The 17,665-nt window shown below is 39.7% G+C and overlaps 1 protein-coding gene across 4 annotated transcripts in view; it reads left to right on the plus strand.

The window, feature by feature from the left end:
- The window catches only part of CUBN (cubilin), a 138,257-nt gene that overhangs the window by 59,205 nt on the left and 61,387 nt on the right, over nucleotides 1-17,665 (plus strand). For all 4 annotated transcript variants that reach the window (XM_040695519.2, XM_001235155.7, XM_046934912.1 and 1 more), the window contains 3 exons: nucleotides 3,886-4,067; nucleotides 10,814-10,988; nucleotides 12,671-12,852. In XM_040695519.2, the coding sequence (XP_040551453.1) occupies nucleotides 3,886-4,067; nucleotides 10,814-10,988; nucleotides 12,671-12,852 (539 nt within the window). The remainder of the gene's footprint in view (nucleotides 1-3,885; nucleotides 4,068-10,813; nucleotides 10,989-12,670; nucleotides 12,853-17,665) is intronic.

Below are 17,665 nucleotides of genomic sequence, written 5' to 3' on the forward strand. Positions count from 1 at the left end.
CCAGGTTAGGTAGCTGCTTTAAGCCTGTTTCAAGGGAATTCCAAGACCTTTACGCTGCTAAAACGTTCCCCCCCACACACATTTTTCAAAGTTTAACTGCGAGGCAGAATTTTCCCAGATGACCACAAGGAAAGCTGCACAAACTGAGCGTATGCCATATGCAGTTCAGCCGCAAGAAGACTTTCCACAGTGCAGCTGTCCATATAGCTGTCCAGGCACAGCAAGATCATGAAAAACTTTTAAGTATGTTTCACTGAGATCTGAAGTTATGAAGCAATTTAGAGGTTCTGCCTTGTCATTTCTGTTTATTGCTAAGCACCAAATTGTTTATTCCTTTGTTGCCGTATACAGCAAAATCTCCCTTTATTTGAATAGAAACAAAATGTAATCTGATGTTGCAGACAGAGATAAATAGTGGGAGAAGGTTTGTGTTCATTCACTGGTGATGCCAAGGATGGAATGAGCTCTTAAATGCATAATCTGTGCATATATGCATTTGTATTTATATATGTGTGTAAATGTAGGTGCATATGCTTATCCTCACACATCTGTTTGGCCTGAACACCATTCAAATTAATATAATTTGTTTGATATCTTATCTTATAATTTGAGCTTTCAGCCAAGTCAGATTTCAGAGCATAAAATAAGCATCTTAAGGCAGGGAATCTATAGGTAGTACACAAATAATACATACTGCTAGTTTGTATTTCCATTGTTGCTTGTATCTTTGGTCAAGTCAAAGAAAGAGATAATGCTGTGAGAACTTTGTGGCCAATGAAAATGGGAAGGCAGTGAATAAAACAGGTACCAAATTTCTAACACTTCTTTTTAAAAAAATCAATCCCTGATGTATTTCTGTATTTTGTTAAAATCAACGAGCATCTGTATGTCCAAAAAAGCACAAGAGAATCAATTCTTATCTCATCCATATAAGAGCAGGAACATAATGTATAGGCTTTTTGCCACCTGGCCAGAGAATTCTGGTATTGCATTTTTGCTCTTGTGCAGAGGTTTCTGCTGTCATATGCAGGTCAGTCAGATTAGCTTAGGTGTGAAGTTCAGATGTTTGCAAAAAGCGGTGAGTCCTTTTTTCAGGTGTTATTCAACAAATAGTTGGGCATAAGCTCAAGGAATTTCTTATTTGTTTGCAAACAATAAGATTGGCAGCATGAGTTCTGCATGTTCATTATAAGAAATGACTCAACTGACCTCCGCTTTCCTGGAGCACTTAAAAAGAAAACTTTTTCTGGGAACGTTAGTAGTTGGAAGAAAAGAAATGGCACACTGACAACAGTTTGACATTCTTATTCATGTGCCTCACTTGCTTCATCCATAGAATATCGATTGAGGTCAGAGCAAATATAAACCTCTCTGGAGAGGGAGCGTGACTAATCTGAATGCTACCTGCAAGGCTGCAGAAAAAGAACGGTCTGTGCCTCAAATGGCAGCACACAAGTTTTCCACTCCTCTGAGACATTTTAGATTTTAATAAAAAACATGTCTTTGTGGCTATCAGGAAACTCTTGGTAGGAGAAGCTGAGTCATAACTGCCGGTTTGGTTCTAAAACGTTTCCAGCTTTTTCAGGCTGATAAATAGCAACTGGCTTTGTTCTTGCCCGCTGAAAGTCCCCTCCTGCCCATCCCCACCCCTGGGCAGCCCAGCCACTCAGCCTGCCTGCTGGGAAACCCTTCTGCTCCCCAAGGAGGGTGGCGGCCTGCTCAGTGCTCTGCAGCCTGCTCCTGCTGCTGAGGGAAACTCACTTGTAGGACTCTCCCCGTACACACTTTCTTCCCAGCTGTAAAAGAAAACAACCAGTCAGAATTATAAAGCATCGTGTGCAGTAAGATGAGGGAAAAAAGCTATCCTAGAGGGTCACCCTCAGCCATGTACAGGCCTGTAGATAATCACTGCTCTATTGCAGATAGTATTCTGTTTAAAAGGCATCTTTCCCCATCTGTACTGGGCCTATGTTATGCAGCTGGCGTGCCTGGGAACATCTTCCACGTATCTGTGGTTAGTTAGGTGGCCCTTTTGTTTAAAGAAGCTTCCTAATGTGCTACTCTCTTTCAGAAATACTATTCTTTCCTCTCATAGATTTGTATTCTGCAGTCCTAGAAAGCATCAGAGACAACAGTGGAAGAGCCAAACTCAAGTTTTTGGTGAGAAGCTGGAAGACCCCCAGTCTAGAGATGGTGGCAAATGCTGCCAAGGCCTAGCAGCCACCCTTTAACAACTGTGATTTTATCATAGGAGGTGCTGAGAAACATATTTGCATTTAATTTAAGCTCTTCATTTATAGCTTCCTGAAGAAAAAGAAAAAAAAAAAGGGTGTTAAGGAAGGCAATCAGGACAATGTAAACACCTCGTTCAAGCAGCAAATTATTTATAGACTTTGTAGAGATTAGAGGAGCTTTGAAATTCTGTGTGGCTTAATTGAGCTTGATCAGAGGGGTATTTTATTGGTTTTATGTTATAAAATGTCTCCTCTAACTAAAAGGTCTGGTACAGATACTGTCTATCACTTCTGACATTCCACTATATTTGCCTCTGGGAATATCCATCTCATGGTTTGTTACTTGGTTTTATTAAATATTTTGGGGCTTTTTTGCTGTGTGACAGAATCTTCCCCCTGGAGATGAAGCCAAAGAGATTGATGGAGTGCGGGCTTTTCTTGCAAAGCTCAAGTGACCGTAAAATCTATGTTAGTAAAAGATTAGTTAGTGCCTGAATGAAGCACTTGGGAGCTTATGATGTGGAGATGAACAAAACACTACTTGCAGGACAGGGTGATGCACAAAAATCAGATGAAATGCAAAATTACTTTGCTTTCTGCATCTGATGAGTACGTAGATATTCCATTGGCTTCTTAAATAATGATGTTTCATGATGAATGTTGCTGCCCTAAATTGGCCCTAAAACTGGAAAAGGCTGTTGTGCCTTCCCACCCTACAGACTCCCTCATCTGGAGATTGGGTCAGTGAGAACATCTTCCCAGCAAACCAAACGAAAGGAGCCAAGCGCAAACAATTACATCTGTATGGAGCAATAATAAAACTGCAGCTTCAGGTGTTCATCTACTTTATGCTGTCAAATCAGGGCCTGCATTTGGTCGATTTTTATTTATTTATTTATTTTTGCATGTATGTACCTGTATACTTATTTTAATCCATCTCATATATGCAAGAATTTAATCACCCAAGTGGCTGGAGGGTGGGATTGGGACAATAATTTCTTATCTGAAAAAAAAACCAAAACCCAGCATAATTTTTGAAGTATGACATGTCTTTACAATTGCTTGGTTACAATTCAGTGAAAAAAGAACTTTAAATCCACCAAAAGTTGGAAAGACAGTTCATCCACTGTGACTTGCCAGCTTGTAATCATGCTCGATGGGCTAAGGGAAATTGCATTGCCTTTAATTTTATTTGTTCTAAAGCAGTGGGAAGTGGCATTTTTGCAACAGTAGGAGGCCCTCCCCATGATAACTTACTTGGTGTATTAGTTGAGGTCAGTAACAGCTGGGGATGAAACTGATTCAGCTTTTTAGAATCAGTGAAACGATGTTAGAGGTTGATACAAAAAAATGTGTGTGTGTTTTTTTTAAATGTGTCTCAGTTTGTTCAGCTGTCAAAGCAAATACTTAGTGAGAAGAATGGCAAAACAGAGGATGAAGTGCTTACTGTACAGGATCTGCCAGCAGGCCCAGCCTGCAGTTCCTCAGTTTCTCCTTTCTGATAGACCTCAGTTCCCTCTGACAGAGAGGGTCATCCAACCTGCTATACACTCTTGTGCATGAAATTGGTGCTAATGTCTGTCCTCGTTATGGAGCTGTCAGTGATGTTTTCCAGAGCCCCTCACTGACAGACTGTTTGCTGTGTTATCAGGTTGTGGAGGAGAACTCTCTGGCCCTTCTGGTTCATTTCACAGTCCTGGCTACCCCAACAGATATCCAAGCAACAGAGAATGCATCTGGTACATTCAAACAACGCCTGGTAGCAGCATCCAACTCACCATTCAGGAATTTGATGTGGAATATCACCCAAACTGCAACTATGATGTTTTGGAGGTAAGAGAATTAGATTTAGTTCTCAAAAATACACAGGGAATAGGCTTTTCCGTCTGGAGCAGATCACTCCAAGGACTGCAGGAACAGAACAAACAGTCTAATGCAATTTCTCCTTTCTGCTATGGTTACAGTCCAGAGATGTTGTCACAGAAGCCACAGTGCTCTTACTTTTTTGTGTGTTTTTTTTTTACTTTTATGCCTTTGGTGACCAGTTTTGGAGACAAAACTGCTTTGAAAAACCAAAACTCTTAAAAATTCTACCTTTTACAAAGAACTGACTGAGGGTGTTGCATTCATGGAGACAGAATTCCTGATGTAAAAGCAGATAATGGATTGCAGGGAAAAAGTTAAGGTGACACCTTGTTTGTAACGCTTTAAGAAAATTGGGAGGTTTATAACACTGAATAATGAAAACCATGAAGAACCTTTTTACTCAGGAAAAAAAAAAAAGAAAGAAAGAAAAGAAGATACAAGTCCTAGTCAGCTTAGGGTGGTAGAACAAGGAGAACCCTCCTTGTTGAGTAAAGGCTCTATAAGAGTTTACTGACCTTTAAGAGACCCAGACAACTGGGTGGTCCTTTTATATATAACATCTTTGTGTTCCTGTTGGCAAGTAGCTAGGTGACCAGTTCCTACATATGGAGTAGAATAGACTTTCTGTATAGGAAGAAAGGAAATAATTTCAGGGAGAAAATCTTTAGACTATGGGTTTTCTAGATGGGTATCACTGGAGATGTTTGAGTTCACTAATGGAGGTAGAGTTGTTGGGTCTTTTGCTGTTAATATCTGTGTATCCTACTAAGTCTGGGACTTCTACGGAATCTGACTGTGAGGAAGTTTCATTATATTCTTGTTCAGAAGTACTGTTAAGTGTGACTTTTTATCACATTGTTGACACCAATGGCTGCAGGTAGGTGATCTGTATTGGCTGATTTGGGTACTGATGAAGTCTGTTGCATTGCAACTTCATTGATGTTTGTTTCTAAAGTGACAAGATTAAAGTTAATCTGATGATAAATTTCAGTTATGTCCAGAGAAATCCATTAAATAATCACAAAACCTACGTCTGCTCTGGTTGACCATTTCTTGAATAGTGCAAGGGCAGTGGCTACACATACAGGTGGTCACCCAGGAGCATCCAGATCAGGTAAGAGTACATGTGGCAGGGAACCACTTTCTTAACAACTTTTTGACTAGTGGAGGTGATGGCCTAAAGTCTAATAAGTGGGTCACCTGACACAAATTGCTTAAAGAAGTGATTCAGAGGATCTGACTGCTTGCTGCTTTATGTCTCTGACCTTATGTTTTGAATTTTCTTCCTTGACCATTTCGGATTTCATTGCTATACTTTATTTCTTTCCAACTCTATTCATGCATCAGCACAGGTGCCCACTTTACTGTTTGAACCTTCCGGCTTTCCAGCACTCAGAATTGGCATGCCTCTGCATTGTTACTTGGCCTTCTTTCAACCAGTTCCCGACACCTGTTTCTGATCTGCTGACAGATAAACTAATGTAAATCAAAATATTGAGAAAGATTGGTTCATGTCTTATTGCAAGATCAAAGGTTTTGTCTGGCAGTGAACAGCTTTCTCTGCCAAACTGCAGAGGCATTTGGTGGAGGTTTATGTAACTTGCCATATTGATATTATCTGTGCAGAACAAATGATTACTCAGATTTAGTGGGGAAAAAAAGAATGTGGTTAACTATTTTCAGGAGCTGCTCTATCTTGTAATCTTTGTTCTGGTAGTTGTCTACATATCTTAGAATCACTGAATCGTAGAACGTTCTGAGATGGAAGGGGACCCACATGGACCACTGAGTCCGACTCCCGGATTCACAGAATCACCCCAAAATCAAACCATATTTCTGAGAGCATTGTCCAAATGCTTCATGGGCTCTGGCAGGCTTGGTGCTGTGACCACAGTGTCCAATCTGCAAAGCACGCACACGACAGTTTGATAAGTGGTAGGAAAAGCAAGGTTTCTCATATACCTTTGGCACATTCGGTGTTTCAGTGATCACTGGGGTTCCAAATTTCTTTCACCTTCATGCTGTCTTCCCAAAAGTATCCCATCTACCTGTTCTTTGGATTTTAAAGTCAACTTTTTCTCACAGTTATTCTCCTGATTTTGCTTTTTCCTTCTCTCTGGGATGAGTACTAACTTCCTCTTTTCTTTCAAACCAAGTAACTATCCAATTTTAATAGGAAGTAAAAATCAGAACTAAAGGAGCTCTGCACCCTGCTGCCACTCCCTGCCTGGTTAACTCTCTCTGCTCTCTGAAACAAGCAGCTGGTTTTAGAATATCAGAAAAAATTCAGTGTTCTTTTCTGTTCCTCTTTCAAAATGCATTATCTTGTAGTAAAAATATTTCAGTAATCACAAGATGTGGTTACTTACATGCTTTTAGCTTTTCCTTAGAAGCATCCTCTCCCCTTCCACCTGGCAGAGAACTGTAGGAAAATTCCAAGAGATCCTTCCCATCACAGCACCCTTCCTGCTGACTTCTTTTTTTATACCACAGTTTTGTGAACATTTCTCTCTTGCACATTTTTCTGTTATTCATTCAATTATGTATTCTTATAGAACGTAGCCAGTCAGTGTTTCATGCCCTTTGACAGTGCCTCCTAAGCAAACTGTCCCTTCCTTCTCAGTATCCCTTTCCTACCATAGGTTTCAAGAAGACAAGTTATGGACAAATTTTGTTTATGAAATCCTCTATTGTCTCCCTTGCGTTCTGCATGCTCAGATGTTTGTTGCTCTTGTATCTTTTATGACACTGCAGCAGTCTGTCTTTCTTCCCCAGTCAGATTCTGCTCCTTTCATAAACATTCAGAAGCATTTTTTTAGTTGTTTTAAAGTGTTCTCTGAAATATTTTATGGAAATAGAAGCCATCATTTTGGACATAATGAAAGAGTTAATTTTTCTTTTAAGAGGCTTCTATTGAAAAATACATACAGAGAAAAATGACCACTGATCAGATTTTTGGAAGCTTTAATTACATGCTGCCACAGCAAGAGGTAGCAGTGAGCTCAAAATGAGGGAAACCTGTCAACCTACTGCACTTACAGGTCTTTAGTAGTTGCTCTTTTCTTCTCATTAAGCATAAAGAGCCACCAAGTATTACTGTAAGTCTTGATTCTCTGACAAAGCTGGGCTCTCTCTTTGCTGGCAGTTATATCTGAGCAAGATCAGTTTTATTCCCAGAAAATCTGTGTCATGAGGGTGACCAGCCACATGAAAACAGCTTTCTGTTGCTCATAACTCTGGAATGCTGACTGTTAACAATAAATGGAGCTAACAGGGCAGAAGCAAATGGTAAGAACAGATTAAAACCGTGGGCTTTATGACAATGTCCTGCATCCCTTCTATGCCATCCAGCTTTACTGGATCAGGTGCTCTGATCTGATGAAACGTTTTTATTTTTATCTGTTTGCAGCTGAGATATCCTGTGACTTTTTGTGAGCCACACCCTGGATTACATTCTTTCCATCAATCCTCTTTTCCCTCTTATTTTTTATTTTTTATTTTTTTCCATGTGGTAACTATTGGTTTTCTACTTTGCAGCCAACAGTAACATTTTATTGTTGTTTGTCATGGAAACACACTAGCTTGTCTTTGTTCCAGCCCTTGTGAAAGCATCTGATTAATTAAGCCACCATAAAGGAGAAAAGAAATGCACTCCTAGCTGTAAAGACTTGGACTTTGACTAGTGCTTTTCATTTTGAAACTGTGCAGAAAACTGTTGCTGAACAGCTAACAGTGTAAAGGAAACCCACAAAACTCGGATTCCCATTCATTATTCTTACCCATTCTTAATTCTCTTCTAACCGCCCAGCAGAAATGGGCAGGGTTTATGTCAGAGCTGGGTTTGGTCTCCTTGCCCGTGGTGTGCAGATGGCCCCAGGGAGCACCATGTGAGAGGCCGGTCCATGCTGCAGCTCAGATGCATATTAGAAACTCCTGCTGTTTCCTTGGCCACATAACTTCTCCAGGCAGGTTTAGATGATTAAGAACATGTGTTCCTGCTAAGTCCCATGCTGTGTCTCTGACTCAGAGAGATATACCACGAACACATTTAAAAATTCACATTTTGTGCAGACTTCTGACAAAGGCTGTTGTCATTGCGCCTTACAAGCAGCCAAGCAGTGACATTTCACTCAAGAGACTGAGGTTCCAGTGGACAAACATGCTTCTTCCCCAGACTATGACTGCTTCCTTACCGAGTCTTAATCTGAGCTGTGATTTCATCCATTCTGACTTCTGAATGCTTTGAGAAGATTGATTAGACAGAGGGACCATTATCCATTCAAACCATGCAGACTCCCCGCAGAAAGCAAAAAACTGCTATTCTCAGTCAAAATTAATATATTTAAACTATTAAGCCTGTGTAATCAGTCACTAAAACAAGATACAATCTTCTGAACATCTAGGAGACCGTGACAGAATTCATTCCTTGTTTCTTCTAGGGGTTGAAGCATCAGCTTCTGAAGTGCCACATTACCCTGATGTCACTCCATATTTTTTCCTTTAATATTTCTTTGTACCTCTAATGGCAGAGCAGTGTCGGGCCCTTTGAGCAGCTGCTGTGCACACAATCCATGAAATTATGTAGCAATACACTACACTTATCCCTGGAGGTGGTGGGGCTAGTTCAGCTATTTGTAAGATTTACTCAGATATTTAACTTGGACAGAACACAAACTTCTTCTGAGGTTAGAAAGTGTCTGGCAGGGCTTGTTCAAATACTGAGTTTGCTCTCATCTAGAAGTGATCAGAGGCAAAAGGGCCTTATAGAAGGCTGATTCTTCTGACATTGTCACTTTTTGATAGAGATTTATGGGTTGCTTTTTTCAACCTTATTAATTTTTATGAGACTAAGAAAGTACTGGAGCAGGCTTGAGTTGTTACTGGTGGGAAAATCTTGATGGGATCTGTTGACCAACCTTCCTATTTCCCAGTTTTGTTGTTAGAATTTGCCATTCTCAAGTTCAGGGTTTGAATTTATTATGTAATATCTACTAATACGACCAGAATAGCTGCTATTGTTCTGTCTATAGCTGGTTCAGTTGTGGAAAGATAATGGCACACTCTTGTTTGATGTCTCCAACAATTTTGACATTTGAGGTTACTGTCAAGCTGTCTTTTGCAGCTGCTGTCTCATGAGGGACAGCTCCATGGAAGGTGAAGCCTGTAGTATCAGACAATGTTTCATTAACATACATGAAGCCATTGGGCACCAAAATAGCATCTGTTTTTTAAAACTGTGCAGAGCATGTGTATTTTCTATGGCTGTAAGAGGGAAGACTGAGGAAGATGAGCCAGTTCCACCAGTTAAAAATGGGCTCAAACTAAGACTCCACATCTCTTTTGGAAAACTAAAAACAGGATTAGCAAGGCTCCAGGATTGCCATCTGATTCACTTGAAGTGCAATAAATTTCAGTATAAAGTGCACAATACTGATGAAGAGTTAGCGATGGCTTTCTAGTTTGTAACTGCCTGAGGTACACTTTCCCAAATAAGAAATGCCAGCTCTTGAATGTCAGTTTCTTTTTCTTTTTCTTTCTTTCTTTCTTTCTTTCTTTTTTTTTTTTACTGTAGCAAATATGTATGGTATATAGTTCACTCTGAAAGTAATACCTTCTATTTATTTCCATGGAAACTACTATAGCTACAAAGAGTATGATAACACTATTTGACAGAGCAAATTCTCAGCCATAAAATACTGTTTTTCAATATAGCTACCACTATTAGCTGATTCATGTGGATGAGCAGATCAAGATGTTCTTCACTTCATGACATGACAGCTGTGCATGGCCACCTGGATGGCCTCATGGTTTGTCTTCCACTTCACTGTTGCCACTGCTGAAATGTACCACTCACTACCTCACTGTGCTAACATCCACTGTTTTCTCTCCATAAACATTCAGTAAACACCAGTGAATGTCCATGGGTGCCGTTTTTTTCCACATGCAGGAGTTCAGTTTCACATCTTTGCTCCATATGTACATCCATGTCAGGCACCATTCTGTCAGACTATCCCTCTGCTGCCATCAGTCACACGGCAACAAAATATAACAGAATATTGGTGAGAAGGCTCAATCTGTACTGCCATACCATCAACATCCACCTCAGACATTGTGGGCCAGCAAAATCAAATAGGAGGTGTCACTTTTGGAGCAGCCCTTGCATATAACCTTGTTTCCATAGAGGATTATTATATTGTAGTTTACATGACCAAAATTCTGTGGTTTGGATTCTGATTCTACCATTGAGGTTAATAAAATTGGAACTTTTTGTTTCAACAGAAAATGATGAGATCTAGCCCCGATTAAAATAAAATAAATCAGTCCTACCTGTGCAAAATATTAGCACAAATTCCTACAAAGAGATATCGTTTGTTTTCCCAAGCACACAAAAATGTATTTTTATGTTGCCACAGAAACAAGGTAATAACTGCAGAGGGATCAGTGAAGAAGAATGTAGCAAAGTCCCCAAAGCAGAAAGTTCTTATTTAATGCAGGGCTGTTTTGAACTCTCATTCTGTACTAGTACTTGTTTTGGATGGTGCATATACAAAATAAACTTGCAGAGAAAATAACCTTATTATCTACTTTGCATTTAAAATGTGGAATCACTTTCAATATTACAAGAGATTTTTCTTCTCTGAAGTATTTCTCTCCTTTCTATGTGGCACATGGGCTCTTTTAAAAATATTAACAGTGTTTTCTTCCATTTCTAGGTCTTTGGTGGCCCTGATTTCCTCTCTCCCAGACTAGCCCAGCTGTGTATTTCGAGATCAGCACAGAACCCCCTCCTACTCTCTACTACTGGCAATTCGGCTGTTGTCCGTTTCAAGACAGATGAAGCAGTAACTGGGAAAGGTTTCAGTGCTTCCTGGCAAGAAAATCTGCATGGTGAGTGTACTGATTAGTTCTATGAGAAATTCAGGAAGTCAGAAGTATGCAAGCATGTAGATAATCAGCGTAGGATTAAAAGCTAAAGGTGAATTTGGGTGTTACTGGATGCAGTAACACTAAGAGATACTGAAAAACACCCAGAGGGGTAAAAGAGAGAAAGAAAACATTTAATTAGCTCAAATCTAGGCCTACCTATATATTTACATACGCTACCTTACTGGGAGTTTCTTCTCTACAAAATTAATCAGAGCATTTTTTGTAATCATAGAAGAACTTCCTCATGGTAGTAAAATACTCTTCAGCCCTTCACTGCCCACTTCACATGAATTATTAGTCCTGTATTAGCCGAATAATGCTTTTGTTTTTAAATCATAAAATGAAAAAGATCTGAAAACATGGCTTTACTTGGAGAACGTGGTGAGCTCCGCAAATATTTGGAGTGATTACTAAATACTTGAACTCCATAAGGTTCATCCATCCCACATGTGATTATTTGTTCAAAGCCTTACTGGTAATGAGTAAAAGAAGATACATGCTTAAAAGATCCAACCACACGTCTCTACATGGGAGTTCTTATGAAAAGGCCAATTACTGGTAACTAATGGCAGTGAAAAGTGAAGGGAGGCAGATTTTAATTCTGGCAGTTTTGCTTGATTAAGCACACTGATTCATTCATTTGTCAAGGTTTATACTTTCCCATTCTCACAAGTTTTGTGAGAAAGGCACAAGATTTTTTTAATAAAAGATCATTTTACAATAGTTCTTTGGATTAATCCCCTTCCAAGATCTGGTGGCTTATTTTTTATTCTTAGACCCCCTGAGGCTTTCTCATCTCTTTACAGCATTTTGCCTGTTGTACTCTCAGCCTCCCTATAGCCTCTGAATACCTTCTCTCCAGAATGCAGTAATGCTATAGTATTTATCCTTTCAGCAGGCTTGTCTCTGTCTCCAGCAATCCCTATGTCTTTCTCTCACCTTTCTCCATCCCTTTACAACATATAAAAATCCATGTGTTTTTTCCCATTGAAAGCCGTGTCACTTCTATCACAGGATCCATCATTCTTTTTGCTCAGATATTCATGAGCATCGGATCAGTTCTGGACAGAAATATCCAGCCACTGACTGGAGTGTTTAGGGAGTCCTCAGCTGCATGGATAGAGAAGTAGGAACTTAAAGCTTGCAAATGTTTTACTGCTCATGGGGAAAGGGGAACTCCTAGCCTTCTTGATATATTCAGAAATATATTTTTCATTCTCAGCTGGGCCTATTCATTGCTTTCTCAGTATGCAAGGTTAGCTATTGTGATCTGTGTGTGAAAGGTCTGCGACATTGATATGAGTGGTATTTTTAATTGCTTTTTTAATATTTAGGGTAGTGTAATACCAGCATTAACTTCAGACTCAAAGACATCTACAGTCCAGCCTAGGGCTGGAAAGGAACATTACAAGCATTGTTTTTGTATATTCACCAATAATGAAAGGTTATCATTTCCTGGTAGTAATTTCCCATTGATTTTCATTGCAGACAAGGTCCTGTAGCAGTTGGAACACTCATATTACACGAGTTTAATGCAGAAAATAAAATGATGGAAACATTCTTCCCTCAGTTTAAAAATAGACATGTATTCTCACTAGAGATAAAAGAGCAGTTGTGATGAAAGCTGATGGTATCTTTTTCAGGCTGTGGTGGTATTTTTCAAGCGAACAGTGGGGAAATCCATTCTCCAAACTATCCTGAGCCTTATAGTAACAACACAGACTGTTCTTGGCTTATCCAAGTTGACTACAGCCACAGAGTCCTATTGAACTTCACGGATTTTGACATCGAAGATCACCGTTTATGTAACTATGACAACGTTACTGTAAGTAACATTAGAAATTTCAAAAGTTTCCTTAATGAATCTGAAGAAATTCTTGCAAAAGAGGAAGCTTACTGTGCAATTTAGGCTACGATTAGTTTCAGGGTGTTAGTTACATAGTCATGCTCTGTATTTATTCACAGACAAACTAAGGCTTAAATTTTAAGTTAAGTAGTCATGATTTCCCTTTGCTTCACCAATGAAGCAGTCTTTGCATTATTCCAGGTTTTCACTTTATCTGGAAAGGTCTTTTCTTGGAAGCAGTGCATGCTGCATCCTAGCACCACATTTTTCTTTTAGATAGTGTGCTTTATATAGTTCTAAGGGAATAGCCCTATATATAGATAGATGGCTGTTAAGACACCTTTTCCCATTTTAATTATAGTGTAGTTTATCACAGCTTGCTCCAAATGGACTGCCCACAAATATATCAGATTGACCACACTCCATTGCAAAACTCAGCAGAGAGGGAGGCCTATATACAGACAGAAGCTGGGGCTTTGTATATGCCCTATGTATTCAGGTATGCTTTAGCTGTCTGTTTATTTGTTTCATCAAAGACACTGCTCTCTTAAAAGACTCATGTTGCTGTAGGTTTGTGAGTTTTTGTTGATACCACAAAAATTCAAGTTGCTGCTCAATCATTGCACAACAATGAAGAACTCTCCGCATCTCCACTTGGCCTCTTAGGAGCAGGGACATGAAATGACCTTTGATGTCAGATTGCACTTCACTCAGTACAAAAGCATGTGTGATCAGCAGCAGTCGGATAAAGCACAGTGGCTGTCGCCCAAAATCCAGCTTTCTTCTCCTTGATAAAATGTCATTCTGAGGGGATGAAGTTTGGCAGGGACTGAGACTTTTTTGAAAACAGCATCACTTTTAACAAGATTGCCTTGTGAAGCTCATTTGTACTGAACCAGAAAAAAAGGAAATTTGTCTCCATTTTGCTGAGCAGTGCTGGAGGTTTCATTTGGTCACAAAGCATCTTTGTAAAATGAAATTTTATTTTTTTCTGGTTCTGAAGCATAGGGAAGCATGGTTATGTACTACTAAAAGGCTGAACTACATCAAGGTGACTGTTGAAAGGGAAAATCTGCTGCAAGAATATCACAGTCCTCTGAGGTATCTCAGAGGAGCAGCTCAGGTTGCCTGACAAAAACATGGGCTGTCTGAAACGGTAGCACTGATAGAAGTGGAAAAAAAACCCACACAAAAGCCAAACACAACAACAAACTAAAAGAAAACAGAACAAAAAATTGTACCCAAATTAAGAATTTTGAAAAGATCTGATATGCATTCTTCTATTTTACACCTGATGCCGATGAATGTATGCGCCTATCTAAACATATTGTGGAGTTCTAGGCTCCATGAGCTCCTCACCATTATACCACTCTTACTGCCTCTGTAGGCTGGATGTGGGCACTGGGTTTCTACTCATTGAAAGGCACACACCGTTCAGCTAGCAGAGAAGAGATGACTTCACATGCAGCAGTTTGTTGGCCACTGACTTTTTTTTTTTACTGCTATAATATCTGTTATTTGCTTTTGCTTTTTGTTTTGTTGGGAGAATGACGGAGGAAGAAGCTGCTGATCAGCCTGTGCTGTGAAAACATGTCTGAAGTAGCAATATGAGCAGGGAGGGATATGTAACTTTAATGCAGGTATCAATCACCACCTGCCAAGAGGGAGGGTAGTTTGAAAATGGATGAGGGAGAAGGCTCATTTGAAACCAAGAGATAATAAAGGGCTCTGTATAAGGTGGGAAATAGCTCTTTAGCCCCAGTGCAGGGGAATCGGAAGGGCAAGGAAGGACAGGATGGGATTTCTTTCTCTTCCTAGTATGCCAGTGAGCTAAAAATCACTTTGTGTTTTCTCACTACAAGGCACGATAGCAAGAGAACAGAGATAGGATATAGAGAGTGACTAATAATGTGTAAGTAGATGTATGACTGTGAATGGTTTAGGAAACGCATTCCAGAAGAAGCATAACTGGAAAATATGGGCAGCTAAGGAAGCTAGTGGGCTGTTTTTCTCTCTCTAATGTAGGAACAATTACTGTGTATGAGTAACACAGTGGTTCCACCCTTTTTTATTTCTGATTTTTTTTGTTGTTTGTTTTGGATATTTGTTTATTGTTATGGGTTTTATTTGCTTTGTGAGTTCTCTTGGGGCTCACCTCCACCCTTAAGCATGCCAATGCCCTTTTCCTTCATCCCTTCTAGACCTGCTCATTTTTCCCTGTGCTATGACTCAAGATGTCACGTGTAGCCATAGTATCATTTGTCTGTCCTTTGATGAGCTTCTTTCTCTGGGTTTTGTCCTTTTTTATTTTTCTTATATATTTCTACTACATACCTTTTTCTATGGGAAAGTCCAAGGTCTATTTTTTTTCTCTAAAATCTGCTACTGCACCATTATGGCATGAGCAAAATGGAGGGAAGGGAAAATGCTCAAGTCTGCTGCTTCTTGGATGTGCTGCATTTCCAAAAAGCCCAGTGCATTTCTTGTTTCTGCTCAGTGATTTCAGACGTGAATTCTATCACAAATCTGGATTCAGATGAATTAATTTTAAGCCCATAACTGTAACCTGTGGTGTAACTGCTCTGAGCTCCCTCTGGAGCAAATGGATGGAGTGAACAGAGCAGTCCCAGCTACCAAAAACACAGTTAAAAAAACAGTGTACTCCCTGAATTTAGATGGGTCCTCTTTCTGTGCCTAAATTCTGTAATTTTTCTGTTCTTGGAAGAGATGAACAGCTCTTCATCTGCTAAATGTGTATTTATAGCCTTTACTACTTCTGATCTTGTATATAACTTGGTTGTAGTCTGTGAAAAGTATAAGTACAAGGCACTGAACAGGGTTGGGAAAAAGAGTTTATTGTTTTCAGTGCCTTACTAAATACCTGTTATTTTTCTTTCCTGTTTCAATATAACAAGTAGTACACAGGAATGTAGAAAACCTCTGGAAGCTGAAGAGGAGGTTATGACTTCTATTCCATGTGCTGACAGGGAGGATCTTCCAAGAGAGGGCAGCGATGTGAGCCATTCTTATGACTGAGTAGATAGAAATTACCATCTTCATTTTGTCATGTGCTTTTGCAGGATGCATTTTAGCAAGCACTTGTGTTCATTGCGTAAAGGGAAGAGTGAATTGCAGCTACCCTCAGTACAAAGGAAAAGTTAGCTTTTAAGTCAGCAGAGAGGCATTCTTCATATGTTTTCAAAATAACTTCAAGAAGTTGCAGAGGAACATTCCGGACCTGATGTGTGAATATTGTGGTTTCTGATCTAGACTCAAGACTGCAATCCCTGTACAAGCCAATAAATAGGAGTTTAGCAAAAATGTTGCAGCATGTGCAAATTATCCACGTGTAAATACTCCTGCTAAGTTTGTAGTTGTCACAACTCCTAAGAGCTGCTGCTGTATCCCTGTATCTAGGAATCTTTCTTTCTTTTTCTTTTCTCTCTAAGGAGACACTACTATTCTTCAAGCACTCTGCCCAGAAACAGCAAATTGACTTGATTTAGAAAACATTCCTCTAACTTCATGCTCTTCTCTGAGTATTACCACAGAAAGGCCTCTTTCTTTCAGAAAGCTGTTGGAACGAAGTGTCTACTTAGTCTCTGACATTACTCATCCTTAATGTCCTCCCTAGTGAGAAAGTTTAACTACTGCAGTCTCATAATAGCCCATGTGTCAATGTTCAGATCTCATGCAGTGGCACAGAACAACAAAACCAGCAGTTTGCATGAACTGTAGTCAGGCCCTCTGTCTGCTCTCTATCAGTGCAGTGCTTATTCTCAACTCTGGCATTCAGATAAAAACTTCTCAGCAATGTCCAGGGAAAGACAGTACCTTCATTCCTAAGGGTTATTTCCTGAGTCATTACTATTTTGCATTCCATGGCTTGAGGTTTTTAACAACAGGCAATCTGGTTTACATACAGAAGGTATGTACAGCAGAAGAATAAACATTGCAAAGTATGTATTGAAGAGTTGACTGTGGTGGGATGCTGAGAGGAGAAAAGGTTGAATGGATGGATATCATGGTTCTCTTTACAAGGTAATCATTTGTACAGACGTTGCAGTACACTTAATACTCAGTCACAAGGTCTCACACAGCTAACCAGTGTTATTTGCTTGAGGGCAAATGTTTAATTCATGGGTACTGAACTGGCCAAGAAGGATATGCCAGTGGATTAAACAGGAGTGTTGTCCTTTGTTCCTCAGCTCTGAGATCTATTAGAGACAGGTCAGCTTTTCCTCAGCTACAGTTTTTGTACATTTGTTTCATTCATGTGCTCAGGGGTCCTTGAATAGGGAAGGCATAAAAATCGTGTCATACAGTCTAGTTGTACATGTTTATTTTATCAGTGCTGTGTTGCACACCCTTTATGGGATTTGAGGCACTTGGAAGCAAAAGAATGTACTAATGAAAAGTAGATTTCCTCTAACAGAATGGCATTATTTTGACCTAAGTGGTGTTTTATATAGCTTTTTAACATCCCAGCATCTGAGTATTTTTCAGTACTCTCACTATCTCGTATTTTTCTCCATTTTGCTGTAGGAGGCTGAGTAATAGGTTATATTAAATGACATGCTTGCTGCTGTGTAAGACATTAATGCTGAAACAGGAACAGAAGTCAACACTTGCTGCTGCCCAGTAGCTCAAAGGCTTTTCCTGACGTCTCCAGTGCTCACCACTGCTGAATCCAAGCACAAGGGCTGTGGAGGTGGCCCATGACTCTAAACACATTTGCAATGAATCATGTCTACAAAAGATTAGTTGGACACTCCAAGATTGTGGCCATTTT

Source organism: Gallus gallus, chromosome 2 (assembly GCF_016699485.2).
Source record: "Gallus gallus isolate bGalGal1 chromosome 2, bGalGal1.mat.broiler.GRCg7b, whole genome shotgun sequence".
Classification (NCBI taxonomy): domain Eukaryota; kingdom Metazoa; phylum Chordata; class Aves; order Galliformes; family Phasianidae; genus Gallus; species Gallus gallus.